General features: G+C 34.8%; 1 protein-coding gene across 1 annotated transcript; it reads left to right on the top strand.

Moving 5' to 3' along the window:
• Positions 1 to 4,736: 4,736 nt before the first annotated feature.
• Positions 4,737 to 14,648, top strand: LOC145086872 (RIBOSOMAL RNA PROCESSING 5). The gene is made up of 37 exons (XM_079024714.1): positions 4,737 to 5,014; positions 5,552 to 5,723; positions 5,809 to 6,161; positions 6,266 to 6,448; positions 6,526 to 6,732; positions 6,831 to 6,953; positions 7,058 to 7,129; positions 7,201 to 7,293; positions 7,373 to 7,486; positions 7,578 to 7,700; positions 7,864 to 8,049; positions 8,134 to 8,208; positions 8,284 to 8,420; positions 8,513 to 8,653; positions 8,742 to 8,887; positions 8,961 to 9,026; positions 9,103 to 9,209; positions 9,319 to 9,399; positions 9,492 to 9,566; positions 9,664 to 9,765; positions 9,863 to 10,031; positions 10,107 to 10,252; positions 10,347 to 10,430; positions 10,510 to 10,610; positions 10,701 to 10,854; positions 10,950 to 11,024; positions 11,098 to 11,242; positions 11,338 to 11,884; positions 11,981 to 12,041; positions 12,113 to 12,258; positions 12,338 to 12,521; positions 12,614 to 12,712; positions 12,797 to 13,155; positions 13,235 to 13,411; positions 13,494 to 13,977; positions 14,065 to 14,148; positions 14,228 to 14,648. The coding sequence occupies exons 2-37, from the start codon at positions 5,555 to 5,557 to the stop codon at positions 14,333 to 14,335; spliced, it is 5,676 nt and encodes a 1,891-aa protein (XP_078880840.1). The 5' UTR covers positions 4,737 to 5,014; positions 5,552 to 5,554; the 3' UTR covers positions 14,336 to 14,648.
• The last annotated feature ends 918 nt before the right edge of the window (positions 14,649 to 15,566 follow it).

Raw genomic sequence — 15,566 nt, 5'->3', positions numbered from 1 at the left:
TGCTCTGTCCAAATTCTTCTTTCCTCACTCTTTGACGACACCCTGCTGATTTGATCAGTTAGGTTAGAATTTTCTAGGCGATTTTGTTTTAAGCTACCACTTAAACTAGAAAACTTGAACTTTAAATCATTTAATTCCTTTTCATAGTTATTAAATGGTAATTTTCAGAGACTCGAGGATAGATTGTACCTTCTTGATCAACTTATCACATTCATTGATTTGTTCTCCATTGGTTTGGCTGCGAAGCACTTGTCTTCTCTCTCCTTCGCTTCCTCACCTTCGCATTCAGTTGTGTAACCTCTCATCCGTGACACTCCAGCAGTCACCATTAAACATCTTCCACCAAACTCATAAATGCCTTATTTTGCTACAAAAGCTCTGCCATGCGTGGGCTTGCAGACTTCTTCATCTTCAGAATCTGTAGACCAGACTTCTACACCACCGAACTCATCATCAACAATGTTTCCCTGCACAATTAAAGCATTCATATTATGGTTACATGTTTTCTTCTTCTTTATTTCCTCCAGTTTGCATGAATGGTATGCTTCGTTGTCTTTTCCATCCTTCTTCTCAGCCAACTTTCTCAACATGCAATCTTTAGCAAAGTGATTTTTGCCGTGGCAGAAATTGCAATCATAAACCGGAGTCACCAAAAAGCTTGTTCTCCTTCTTCGTTTCTTCATGCCGAGGAGCGCTTTTCGGTTCCTCTTTTGCTTTTTCTAAACTGTAGCTCCCTTGCCAAGTTCGGTTCTTAGTGGTAGGGAACTTTTTACGAGCAAACTTTTTGGGATTGGAGACTATTAAATCATATTCGTCGTTCTTCAGATCACATTTAGAGAGATCCAACTCTTTTTCTTCTTCATCCACATTCTTCCCTTTAGAAAGAAGAGCCAACAATCCCATACCAGAGACCACATTCGTTTCCTTAGTCACAACGCTTTCGTGTGATTTGAGTATTCCCACAAGCTTTGCCAGATAATAGGATTTGAACTGTTCATGGGTTTTTACAGTTGAAACCACCGCCATCCATTCAGGTCTTAGGCCATTCATAAAAGTGACCTTCTGCTCAATCACTTCTCTGCTAATTCCATGCTTGATCATCTTGCCAAGGAGTTGATTAAAGCAATCAAAGGCCTGAATGAGTTTTTCTTCTGGATTCTGCTTGAAATCACCAAACTCAGAGAGCAAAAGAGTTTGTATTGAGTGCTCTAAATCTTCATCTGTAGAGTATAGCTCTTTAAGCCTATCCCATATTTGTTTCGTTGTTGTGCATGTACTAACCAGACGAAAGGTATCTGATTGCAATGCAAATCTTATCATTCTCATAACTTTAATGTTGCAAAGCAGCTTGTCCTTCTCGTCTTTAGCAACATCTTTTACATCAATCATCAGCTGATTGTACCCTTTTTGAGTCTCGATGACTCTTTCGGTTCCAGTATGAGAAAAAGGACCCACTGTGATCACTTCCCATATTAGATAGCCATTATCCTCTGAACCAAGAACATAGTCTTCAAAGTGATGCGTCCAGACTTCGTAGTCTTGAGTATACAAGATTGGGATTCTTGTGGTAGATCCGATGTTGTTGGATATGTTGATGGGATTGGTTTATGAATCATCGAGAGACACGACGATCTGTTTAGAATGTTTGTCAAGAATCAGAATTATAAAGATTGAATAGGGTAATATCGAGATCTATGAGCAACGTCAATGAAGGAATGATGGCTCACCAGATCCAATAAAAGCGAAAACCCTAAGAAAATTCTTCAAACAGAAAAGATGCGTAGGATTTACACAACCTCCTGCTCTGATACCAATTAATGAGTTGAAAAAAATCTTTTAGGATCGATAAGACTCTTAACAAATTAAACAACAAGTAAACCAAAGGAAATATCAAGTCGTATCTAATGCGATACATGCATGCACCATAAATACTAAACCCTAAAAACAAATACACGGATGGACAGGCCCAAACCGTGAATACATTGGACTAATCTAACGAAGCCCAACGGTGCAACCCCATAAACTCAACAGGTGGTATAACATTTTGCCAAATATAAAGAGTTTTTGTGGTCTTCCACTTCGTGTCGCCTTCACTAAAACGTTCTTCAACCGCCACACAAATGGTAAGGGGTATCATCAATACCATCTTCTTCATCTTCATCTTCGTCTTCACCGTCATCGTCTTCGTCTACTTCCAGAGGTGTTGATAAGTCTCGTTCATATTCTTCTTCCATTATCTCTGGTTCAAAATTTTATGTAGCGGACCTTCTAGTGATGCCAAATGTTTTATACGTTTCACCGAATCAAAGTAAACCTTAAAGCAAACACAAATCTCTACCGCAATCGGGGTAAGATTCGTCCTCAACTTTGATAAAATTCTACCACTAAAAGAAAAAGCGGATTTTGAAGCTACCGTGGAAGCTTGGACGGTTAGTAAATTGCGGACCATGACGGAGAGAATAGGAAATTGTGCTTCCTTTTCTCTCCACCAAGCCAAAAGATCCAAAACTTTAAATTGTGGTTCACTCATGAATTTTTAAAAGTTTGACCCCATATAATATCCAAGTTCGCTACTAGGGGTTAATGTGCGTGCTCGTTTGTTTTGTTCCTCAAAAAGGTAGTTATAGAGGTCGATATGAAAATCTGTTCGACCCCCACTACTACCCGATGCACAACTAGTATAGTAGGTTACACTTGCAAAAATGTTTGATATATTGCTATATTTTGTAGCGTAAATGTCAAACACATTAGTAAAAGTATTATTAAAATTGTGTATTTGGTTACAGATGTAGTTTGAGTCATCTTTGTGCAAATTTAAAGAGATGGAAATTTTGGTAATCAAAGTCTCTACGCCCGTAACATTGATACATGAGTTTAATGTCGCGACGCAAGTAAAAAGTGGTGACATTTCTTTGAAACATTTGACTGATTTTTCTCTCATTAGTTCCATACCAAAAAAAAATATTTCACTTCTTTGTTCAAAACACTCGAACTATACGAACACCAACCATAACTCATTTAGTAACAAAAGACTTGTAGGATAATAAACGTCCGATAAAAAAGTGGTTGATTTTTTAAAAACTTTTAACATTCCCACACTCTTCCATCAAATCTCAATCAAAATCCGAAACCGAGTTTTTTCCTTTTGAAAGTGTGTTTTTAAATAATTACAAAACGATTATTGACGTGTCAAACTTTCAAACATCATGCACAAGGAACTTCATCTAGTGTTAACATCCCAATGATGACTATATGGAGTTACGTTAATGGAAACGACAAACTTTTGATATTTTTCCATTATAGCTTTATTTTTTTCATAAAACTGTTAACACATTTTTGAATTTTTCAGTCATAGAATCTATCATTTTTAAACCATCTTGTACCGCTAGATTAATTATGTGAAAAATACATCAAGTATGAAAAAACGAGCCATCCAAAAATAGCTCTATATTTTGCAATTAATCTTTTTGTGGCGGCGGTATTGTTACTCGCATTGTCAAACGAAACAGAGAAGAGTTTGTCGCCTAAATTATAAGTTTCTAAAACGCTTACTAAAATTGCAAATAACCGTGCCCCCGTGTGAGGATACTTAAAAAGTTCAAAAGCAATAACTCGTTTGTTCATTACTCACGTAGAAGGGTCTATCCAATGTACCGTGACAGCAAGATAACTTTTGGAAACACTTCCAGTGGAGGACCAAACATCACAAATTAAAGAAACACCGTTTTTTAAATTTAAAAATCCCAGCTGCATATATTTTTTTTGGCTATACCCCAATACTTTATAACATCACGTCTAAGAGTAGTGAGACTTACTTGCCAGAGGTTGCATTTTTTTCCCGGTAAAATTCATGTCAATCGTGGGTTGTCGAAGTGGTTAAAAGACAATCCCCCTCGAATCACGAACTTGCAAACGTTTTCACGAAGGTCTTCATTGTTGTAAATAAATATCGCCCCGTCGGGAGTTATAGTAGGTTGGCTCGGATCGTCTTGACCTTTTACAACCGGACAAGTTTTAGTTGCATGACTATTCAACGTATTATTGCCATCTTTATCCATTAACAACTCACACTTCTTGCATCGAACTTTTTGATTCCCATTCGACAATAACACCATATCAAAATGTTTCCACACTTCTTTATTCCGACTGGCTGGTAAGATTTTCACCACTGTTGCATCCGAGTCTTGAGCACCGGTGGCGGTAGAATCTCTCGAGCTTATTTGTTTGAAGTTTTACCAAAACTAAAAGATGTGAAAAATATGTGTGTTAAAAACTTAAAATCTAGCAAAATACATAGTATTTATAAGTGTTAAAGGGATAAAAAAAATACAAAAAAACGAATTATAGTTGTTTATAACCGTTTTTTAACGGCTAGATTTTTTCCCAAAATTCTCGTTTTTTAACGATAATATTCCAAATCCGGTTTGGCTCAAAACCGGTTCCTGATTCGGGCGTCAATCCGATAGCTAGTTCGAAAAACAAATCCAGTTACCGGTTTCAATCCGAACCGGTTCGGTCAAAACTAGTTTCCGGATCATATCGAAAGCCTAAAACTGGTTTTTGTGTGCATCTCAGCTTTGATGTGAAAAAGTGAATAATAAAAAGTTAAAAATCATTTTGGTAAATGTTAAATGGATAACAAAAAAGAAAAAACAAAAAAAACCCTTGACAATATTGACCAAGTTACCCTTTTCCATGGAAAAAAAACTTTTAAGGATTTAACCGGGAAAACGTAGAACCCTAAACCCTAATCCTGTCCACCATTTGATTCTCCGTTGTCCCCACGCCGAAGCCCTTCTTCGGTCTCCTCTCTTCCTCTCGCGGCCTCTCCAATTAAACGTAGAAACCCTCTGTTTAGCATCCTGTTACAGAGAGGTTGCATCTCCTCCGCCGCCTTATTCCTGACTAGCTGCAGCCTGCACTTCGGGACTTTAACATATCTTCATTTGCCATAGACCTCCGAGTCTAGACTTTCAACTATACAGAAGTACTGCCCATTCAGCTAACTACAGAAGTAAGCAGAGTTTCCTTTTCACGGTCTTCTCTTTTCATGTTTTTTGATGTTGCGCTTGCATACTCCACGCCGCGTAATCAAAATTCAGTTTTGCTAATTTTAAGTTGTTACTACCACATTTTATCTGCTGCAAATGTTGAAATTAAGTCGACGGGACTCTTGAAGCTGGCAGCTTCGAGTATCGCAAATGATTCCCCTGTATAAGTGGGGTACTCTATAGCTGATGCATTAGAAATTGGTAGCAAATCTTATTTGAAAGGCTAAGCTTTTTTCATGACGATGATCAATCAATATCAGACATTGTGATGATGCAACAATATTGATTATTTTCAATATATGGAGGAGCAAACGCTTGTTCTGCTGTAAACTCTTTGAGTACAAGTATTGATTATGTGTAATTAGCATCATGTGTGACTAAAATAGTTAAAACGTAGCTAAGTTTTCCCGAAAGGCACGAGTAATTAAACAGAGAGCTGAATGTTCTTCTTCATATATTTATGTATCCAGGTGCTCATTAGTTAATTTACATTTGTGCAGGGCATGACCAAACCTTCAAAGAAACCCTTCAACAAGACATCAGACGACAGGCTTAAGACATTTCAAAAACCATCTAAAAAGCCTTTTAAACCACTTCAAAAATCAAATGGTGCCATGTCTAAAGATGCTCAACCAATTCATCTTGAAGACGATGTCCCTGACTTCCCCAGAGGTTTCAAGACTTCAATAATTATATACAAACTTGTTTTTGAATATGCGTGTAGACAAGTATTCAAACAATGTTTTTTGTGTTGTAGGTGGGCATAGTTCACTCAGCAGGGCAGAGGTAGATAAAGTTCGGGCAGAGGTTGACAAAGAGTTTGGAACAGAGACTATAGTTTTGAAGAAGAAGAAGAAAGAGAAAGCTAGAAACTCGAGTCAATCAAATGAAGATGAATTGGGTTCTCTTTTTGGTGATTCACATGGTGGGAAATTGCCTAGATTTGCTAACAAGATCACTTTCAAGAATGTTACTCCTGGAATGAAGCTTTGGGGTGTAATTTCTGAAGTGAATGAAAAAGATCTTGAAGTTAGTCTTCCAGGTGGCCTTCGTGGATTAGTTCGTGCTTCTGAAGCAATAGATCCTCAGTTACATGATGAAATGGAAGTGGTACTAATACTATGCTTTCAAAATCACTTTATTATCTTTCTTATATCACACTAGTAGGATTTGATTTTCCCAACACTCTTTGTGTTTTCTGGTTAAAATTTCAGGATACAGAAGATGAAGTTCTTTCTTCCATATATAGTGTTGGTCAATTGGTTTCATGCATAGTACTTAAATTAGACAATGATAATAAGAAAGAGAAAGAGAAAGGAAAGCATAAAATCTGGCTATCTTTGCGTCTTTCTTTGTTGCATAGTAACTTCACTTTGGACATTCTTCAAGAAGGAATGGTGAGTCATTTTTCAGATTGTTTGATACCTTCTTGAAAGTCTTTTTTATCTGATATCTTTTCTCCTTTACTTTGCAGGTCATTAGTGCATATGTGAAAAGCATTGAAGACCATGGTTACATGCTTCATTTTGGAGTCACTTCATTTACTGGTTTTATGCAACACAGCAGCAAAGACACTAAGGTGGTTGTTGGGAAACTTGTACAAGGAGTTGTAAAGAGTATTGATAGAACACGTAAAGTTGTGAATCTTAGTTCTGATGCTGATGAGGTGGCCAAGTCTGTGGTATGTATTTGTCATTTGACTCAATTCTTTTTCTCTATTACATGGTAATCTTTTTGTATAACTGCTACAATCTATCTCATTTTGGTTCTTTTATACAGACAAAGGATCTTAAAGGCATTCCATTCAATCTGCTTGTTCCTGGTATGATGGTTAATGCTCGTGTGCTTTCAACTCTTGAAAATGGCATCCTACTCTCCTTCCTCACCTTCTTTACTGGAACTGTAAGTTTGCAAGTTTCTACTGTTTACTTAATTTAAATTGTAATGAAGCAATGGAATTGGTTTTTGATGTGTATTTTATGTAATTGTTCCTCCAACATTCATAGGCTGATGTATTTCATTTGGGAAAAACTCTCCCTGATTCAAAGTGGAAAGACGAGTACCCTCAAAATAAGAAGGTAAAATTTCTTAAAACTTCCTAATTTTTTTTACACCCTTCTCTTCACCTTTTTTTTTGTCCAAATGTCAGGTCAATGCTCGGATTTTGTTCATTGATCCATCAAGCAGAGCTGTTGGTTTGACTTTAAATCCCCATCTTATTAATAACAATGCTCCACCTTCAGTAAGTTTTTGCACTGATCAAAATCTCTAAATTTGCAAACTTTCAAGTATGCTTCTATATAATATAACCCGTTATGCAGCTTGTTAAAATTGGAGATATTTTTGATGACTCAAAAGTGATCCGAGTTGATAGGGGATCAGGACTTCTGTTGGAAATCCCTTCAACTCCAGTTCCAACTCCAGCATATGTAAATGTAAGTTAAAACAGTTGCAACATATGATAATCTTGACCAAATACTTTGACCTGAAACCTTTTTTTTCCAACATTATTTTATGATATTACAGGTGTCAGATTTGTCTGACAAGGAAGTCAAGAAATGGGAGAAAAGCTTCAAAGAAGGAAGCCTTGTTCGTGTGAGAGTCTTTGGATTTCGACTCTTGGAGGGCCTTGCTACTGGTGTTTTAAAGGTTCTCCATCACTCTTTTCTACAATTTACAATCTCAGTCATGTTAATTTTAATCTGGGTATTTGTAGATTATACAAAATTGCTTAAAAAATGTGAACTTTCTATTACCAACTTAAGCAAACATGATTTCTTGATCTTGACTTTTGGCGTTTTGGTCTAAACAGACTAGTGCATTTGAAGGAACTGTTTTCACTCACTCTGATGTCAGACCTGGAATGATAGTGAAGGCTAAAATAGTAATTATTGATAGTTTTGGTGCAATTGTGCAATTTGCTAGTGGTGTGAAGGCACTCTGTCCTCTTCGTCACATGTCAGAATTTGAAATTGTAAAACCTAGAAAGAAGTTCCAGGTAATATGCCACATACTTATACATGAATCTTTTTACTCAATCTATTAATTTTTTTTAAAATTGAGATTCTTGTTTTCTATACAGGTTGGTGCTGAATTAGTCTTCCGTGTCCTTGGTATCAAGTCTAAAAGAATTACAGTCACACACAAGAAAACACTCGTATGTTCTCTCAAATTACTTATTTCTTGCTATTGTTAGTATCCTACAACTGAGTCAATGGTTTGGCTATTTTAGGTAAAGTCAAAGCTTCCGATTCTTAGCTCATATACAGATGCAACCGAGGGATTATGGACACATGGATGGATAACAAAAATTGAAAGCCATGGATGTTTTGTCAGGTTTTACAATGGTGTCCAAGGATTTGTCCCAAGGTTAGATTCAATTATTCAAATACTTAATACTCTGTCATAATGACATCAGCATGACCACATTAGTTAATTAATTTTCTTTTTGATTGAATTAGGGCTGAACTTGGTCTAGATCCAGGATCTGATGTGGGTTCAATGTATCATGTTGAGCAAGTTGTGAAATGCAGAGTTACAAGCTCAGTTCCTTCTTCAAGAAGAATCAACCTTAGTTTCTTAGTGACACCTACACCTGGAAGGTTTGTTTCCTATATTTTCTACAAATTCTACTCTTAACTATGTAAGATGCCATGAACATATCAACATTTGAATATTGTTTGTTTACAGGGTATCTGAAGATGATACAGTGAAACTTGGGAGTATTGTATCAGGTAGTGTTGAAAGAGTAACTCCTCATGCAATAATAGTTAATGTTGATGTTAAAGGGTACATCAAGGGCATGATTTCTCCTGAACATCTGGCAGATAACCATGGTAAGATTTTGAGTTCTCCATGAAGGTTTCTGTTTCTTGAGCAAGATCATTTGACTTATTTTGTCAATTTTAGGGCTTGCTTCTATGATGAAGTCGGTATTAAAGCCAGGATACAAGTTTGAAAAACTTTTGGTATTAGGTAAGTATGTATATTCAATGTTTACTTATATATAAATTGATCTCATTGCATTTACAAATTTTGTCTTTTTTTGCAGATGTTGAGAACAAAAACTTGATACTAACTGCAAAGTATTCTCTTGTTAATGCAACTCAGCAATTGCCTGCAGATGTCAGTCAAGTTTATCCACATTCAGTGGTGCATGTATGATTCTCTTCCTTTTTTTTTGTTAAGCATGACATATGTAGAAAAAGGGAAAATACATCAGTAGTTTGTTTTTGAATATAACAACTTACTATCTCATTTAATTCAGGGGTATATCTGTAATATCATCGACACTGGTTGTTTTGTTCGCTTCATTGGGCGTTTGACTGGTTTTGCTCCTAAAAACAAGGTATTATCACTTATGTCTCTACTAATAATTTAAAAAAAATATATTTCTGTTAATATTGTTGGTTGTGTAATCATATATTTTGTATTGTTCAGGCTGTTGATGACCAAAGATTTGATCTTTCTGAAGTGTTTTATGTTGGGCAATCTGTTCGTAGTAACATACTTGAAGTAAGTGTAGTTTCTTGGAAATATTATGAAAGTGAATGTGATTCTTATATGTTTTTAGTAACATAATAACATGTGTACTTTTTTGAAATACATTCAGGTTAAAAGTGAAACAAGCAGGATAACACTATCATTGAAGCAATCATTGTGCTCTTCTACAGATGCATCTTTCATTAAAGAATACTTTCTCTTGGAGGAAAAGGTGATTATTTACATTATACCAAATATCAATATCAATCTCATTAAATGATCTTTCTCAAGTCATTTTTCTCATTGGTTGTTTTTTATTTATCTTTCAGATTGCAGAGCTGCATTATTCTGATTCAAAGTCCAATAGTCTGAAATGGGTGAAAGAGTTCCCTATTGGTAATGTGATTGAGGGAACTGTTCATGAAGCAAAAGAATCTGGAGTTATTATAAGCTTTCAGAAGTATAATGATGTTTTTGGATTTATCACACATCATCAACGTAAGTAATTAATGAGTTTCTTTAATTCCATATGCACAACTAATGTTATGTTTTTTTTAAACAAATTTTATGCAGTTGGTGGATCAAATGTAGATATTGGTTCAACTGTTAAAGCCACAATTCTTGATGTATCCAAAATGGATCGCCTTGTGGATTTATCTTTAAAACCTGAGTTAGTTAACAGATCCATGGAGACTTCTAGCTCCAAAACTCCCAAAAAGGTTATTCTTTTTAATTCATACTTATAATCTGTGTGGCGTTTTTGTAAATTTTACTCTTCTTTTCTATAATCCTTGTTTCCCTTTTGTCTTTCAGATGCGCAAAAGATCAGCTTACAAGGATTTGGAAGTGAATCAAACTGTAAATGCAGTAGTGGAAGTTGTGAAGGAGAATTATTTGGCAAGTGTTTTTATTTGATCTACTGTTTCAGTTCTAATTAAGCAAAAAATACTCAATTTTTTGTATATATTTGGCTCAGGTTTTATCTATCCCAGATGCTAAGTTTGCATTGGGATATGCATCTTTAAATGACTACAACACCCAAGCATTCCAACAAAAACAATTTGTCAGTGGACAAAGGTAAAAAGATCAAAACGAAAGATTTTTTTTTGACTTTTTAATAAGGTTCTGATTTTTGATTTATGATGAATATATTATTTTTTGTTGTAGGGTGATTGCATCTGTGATGTCTCTTCCAGATTCTTCAACAGCTGAAAGGTTACTATTGCTGCTTAAATCCAACAATGAGGTTGTGGACACTTCCAGCACAAAAAGGGCAAAAAAGAAGTCTAGTTATGATGTTGGATCCATTGTTCAAGCTGAGGTGGATTTTCATTTTTCTTTTAATTTTTAAAACTAGTATCAATCTCAACAATCAAAACAGGAATCCCCATAAAAGATTTTGTTTATTGGTTTCAGGTTACAGAAATAAAGCCTCTTGAACTCAAACTGAAATTTGGCTCTAGTTTACATGGAAGGATACATATCACAGAGGTAATCTCTTGCATTATAAACTCAAATTTTTAATTCTCCGTAATGGATTTGTAATTTCATCACATTTCAATAGGCAAACGATGACAACATTCTAGAAGATCCATTCAGCAACTTCAAAATTGGTCAAACTTTGACCACAAAGATTGTGTCAAAAACCAAGGGTGAAAATAGTAACAACATTCGGTGGGATTTGTCCATTAGACCCTCAGTACTTTCAGGTGAAATCATGTGTTCCATTTAATCAAAACTCACACGTTTCTTTAATCATATAACATATCATTTACTTTTTTTTTTTTAATATATAAACTTGCAGATGAATCATATGTGAGTAAACCGCAAGATTTCAGTTACTCAACTGGTGAAAATGTAACTGGATTTGTGTACAAAGTGGATAAAGATTGGGTCTGGATATCAGTAACCCGTGACATAAGAGCACAGCTTTATATTCTTGACACCTCATCTGATCCTTCTGAGCTTCAAGATTTCCAAAAAAGGTTTCATGTAGGAAAACGGGTATCCGGATATATTCTAAATACTAATAAAGAGAAAAGATTATTGCGTGTAATATCACATCCAGTAGTTGCTAATGCAGCTTCAGATGAATCTTTCACGTCTCATATCTGTGAAGGTGAAGTTGTTGGTGGAAGAGTTTCCAAAATACTGCCAGGTGTCAGTGGCTTAATTGTCCAAATAGATCCACATCTTTCGGGTAAAGTCCATTTCACAGAGTTACGAGATCCATGGGTACCAAATCCTTTATCTGGATACCATGAAGGGCAATTTGTGAAATGCAAAGTTGTGGAAATTGGTCATTCTGGAACAGGAACTGTTCATGTTGATCTCTCTTTGCGTTCATTTGTGTAAGTATATGTTTATTTATTCTAGATAATTGAAAAAGAAAAAGATTTGTGAAACTTTATTTAACTGTTTTGATAATGATAAATAAATGTTTGCAGGAATCCTCAAAGTAATCGTTATGAAAAGATTGAGGATCTTCACCCTAATATGACAATAGAGGTAAATGGTATTTTTCTTTATGATGTCAAAAATATTGTTTTTTGATTTTTTTTTTATAAAAATCTTTTTAGGGGTATGTGAAGAATGTGACACCAAAGGGATGTTTCATTATGCTTTCAAGAAAGCTTGATGCAAAAATCCTCATCTCAAACTTATCAGATGACTTTGTGTCAAAACCTGAACAAGAGTTTCCAATTGGGAAACTTGTATCTGGAAGGTAAAGATTATACATTTTTATTAATTGTCTTTTCTTCTTTCATGTAATAATGTTTTTTCACTTTTCACTTTTTACACAGGGTGGTTTCATTGGAGCCTCTGTCAAAGAGAATTGAAGTTACTCTTCGGTCAACAAGTGGTACAAAAAGTCAAAATTCTGACATTGGTGATTTCAGTAGTCTGAATGTTGGAGAAATTATAAGTGGAAGGGTGAAGCGAATTGAGTCTTTTGGTTTGTTTATTGCAATTGATCAATCTAAATTAGTAAGTTGATGTGTTCTTTTATTATATATATTAAATATCATTTCATTGAAAGTATAAATATTAAATATCATTTTTTCTCTTTCTTTGCATAGGTTGGACTATGCCATGTGTCTGAGCTTCCTGAAGGTCATAGTGAAGACATTGAAACAAAGTACAAAATTCGGGAGAAAGTTAAGGCCAAGATTTTGAAGGTCAGCATATATAAAAAAATAAACATCCAATTTGCTAGGCATGTAGTGAATTGTCTAATATACCCTTGGCTTGTCATTTGACAGGTTGACGAAGAGAGACAAAGAATCTCCTTAGGAATGAAGGCATCATATTTCGATAATCAAACACAAGAAATTCATAATTCTGATGCAGATTCAGATTCAGATTCGGAATCAGACAATCCTATTCCAACTGAGACCCCCCCGGAATCACTGATTCCATTCTCAAACGGGAAACATCCAGCATTAGCTGAAGTGGAATCCAGAGCTTCTGTCCTTCCTCTTGAAGTTACTTTAGATGAAGAAGCAGATGAGTCACCCATGGAAGATGAACAAGCTCAAATTCCAGAGCCTCTTGATGACAAAAAACCTGAAAAGAATGAAAACAAAAGCAAACGAACAAAAAAGAAAGAAACAGATGAAAGGTATTCACATAGGTTAATATTTAATAATCTATCCTTTCTCCAAGGGCAAAATCGTAAATTTCAACTTTTTTGTAAACAGGGAACGAGAAATTCGGGCTGCAGAGGAAAGACTATTGCAGAAAGATGTTCCAAGAACAGCTGATGATTATGAGAAGCTGATAAGAACCTCCCCAAATAGCAGCTTTATCTGGATAAAATACATGGCATTTTTTCTCTCCTTGAATGAAGTTGAAAAGGCTCGATCAATGGCTGAAAGGTATAACAATAAAAATAAAAATTCTTCATAATTCATTTCAAAGATTATTATGTAAATTTACAGTTTGTTGGTTGTTGTTTAGGGCTTTGAGGACAATTAACATCAGAGAAGAGTCAGAGAAGCTAAATGTTTGGGTTGCATACTTCAACTTAGAAAACGAATACGGATCCCCTCCAGAGGAAGCAGTGGTTAAAATATTTCAAAGGGCATTGCAATACTGTGACGCGAAAAAAGTCCATTATGCCCTTCTAGGAATGTATGAAAGAACTGAACAACACAAACTAGCAGATGAGCTTCTTGAAAAGATGATGAAGAAGTTTAAGCATTCATGCAAAGTCTGGTTAAGGAAGATTCAAAGGGTGTTGAAGCAAAACGAGGATCTTGTTCATTCTGTTGTGAAACGTGCTCTTATTTGTCTTCCAAAACACAAACATATTAAGTTCATTACACAGACTGCAATTTCTGAGTTTAAATCTGGAGTTCCTGATAGAGGAAGATCAATGTTTGAAGGAATGCTTCGTGAGTATCCTAAAAGAACAGATTTGTGGAGTGTTTATCTTGATCAAGTAAGTAAATTAATAGGATTTTGATTTTGATTTTTTTCAATTATGTTTATGTTGCTAATTTTTTTTATATAAATTGAAATTTGATAGGAGATTCGGATTGGAGATGTGGATGTGATTCGTGCTTTGTTTGAGAGAACTATATGCTTAGAGCTTCCAGTTAAGAAGATGAAGGTCAGTTAGTTATTGTTTTTGTTATTACTTATATGGTTATGATTTATTATATATGTTTTTTTTTTTTTGGATTTTGCAGTTTTTATTTAAAAAGTATCTTGAATTTGAGAAGTCACATGGGGATGAGGAGAGAGTTGAATATGTTAAGGCGGAGGCTCTTAAGTTTATTGAGAAAACCCGTGGTTAACACTTTAACATAACATGACCAATTTTTCGGAAATTTTGATGATATAAGATATGAGGATTTTAAGGTTTTGTAGAGGTAATGCAGTCAATGTATGTGAGGCAATTTGTATGTTCTTTTTTGTATTAGTTACAAGTGTGTTTTGCATGTGAAATGGGTTCTTTTAGAGAAAGGGTAAATCAGTAATTTGTACTGATGCCAATTAACAGTTTGTTCCTCATTCTCAAGTCACTAATACTTTGAGTGAGAAGTTGGAACTTCAATTATAAAACATTGGTTTTAAGAGCAATATTGTAAAATCATCATTTTTGTGAAATTGATTAGTGAAGTATTGATGTTAAACAATTAATCTAGTATTTTGGGTATGCTCAAAAGTCTTACTATTTCTAAAACTACATATAGACTTATAGATATGTAGTATACAGTATACTTGTTAAAATGTAGCACAAAATAAGATATCAAGTTGCTTATCATGTCAAAGTTCCTTGAACATGTGCAGAAATGCCATATGCATAACTCACTTTGCCAAATTGCCCTACTTTATGGGATTTCCAACAAAATTTGGCAACTTGCCTACTTGACACAAACAAGTCATGTAGCACTATTGTAATATAAGGATACTAGAAGTTAACACACATATATATTCTTAAAAATGGCACTATGGGTTAATTCACAAAATAAACTCATCGTTATTTAAGATCAATGGTTTCTAAGTTTAGTAATTTATAAACAAAGCTCAATACATTGAAAATTTGAAACCCAATATAAACATTTTGCTCCCGTAAATGCTTGAAATTAGTTCTAACATGTTTAACATGCAATTTCTACTTATTTAATGCCAATAATCATTATAGTGTTTCATAAATGCCATATTAAACACTTTTATCTAGTAAAACATCTAAAAGCTTTTTTTATTGTGAAAGCCACACGAGTCTATAGAAAAAAAATTTATCGACAAGCATTGTGACTTTCATTCTAACACATGATTCACACAGACGCAAATATATGAATTTTCTATGAATGACGTTAGAGCATGCAAAAACATTAAACACTTTGCTAATACTGGATATCAATTGAGCTAAATATGTATGTGTCGGAGAGGGCTGGCCTCGGGCCTATGCAGGTTGTGTGATCGCACATGGCCATGTCGTTTTGGGGGCTCATTTTCTTTTTACGTACATTAACATGGATAGTGACAGATCGGAGACTGTTTGTTGTTTTGATTAATTTTATA

This window comes from Lactuca serriola, chromosome 2, assembly GCF_051521515.1.
Source record: "Lactuca serriola cultivar US96UC23 chromosome 2, Lser_US96UC23_V15, whole genome shotgun sequence".
Classification (NCBI taxonomy): domain Eukaryota; kingdom Viridiplantae; phylum Streptophyta; class Magnoliopsida; order Asterales; family Asteraceae; genus Lactuca; species Lactuca serriola.
Note: the sequence above shows the minus strand (reverse complement) of the source record. Positions and strands in the feature narration are given on the sequence as shown.

Bases quoted from the DNA above. Each gene is read 5' to 3' on its own strand.
- LOC145086872 (XM_079024714.1), top strand. From the start codon at position 5,555: ATGACCAAACCTTCAAAGAAACCCTTCAACAAGACATCAGACGACAGG. The intron at 8,421-8,512 runs GTTAGATTCAAT...TGATTGAATTAG, and splicing joins GTCCAAGGATTTGTCCCAAG to GGCTGAACTTGGTCTAGATC. The intron at 12,259-12,337 runs GTAAAGATTATA...CTTTTTACACAG, and splicing joins GGGAAACTTGTATCTGGAAG to GGTGGTTTCATTGGAGCCTC.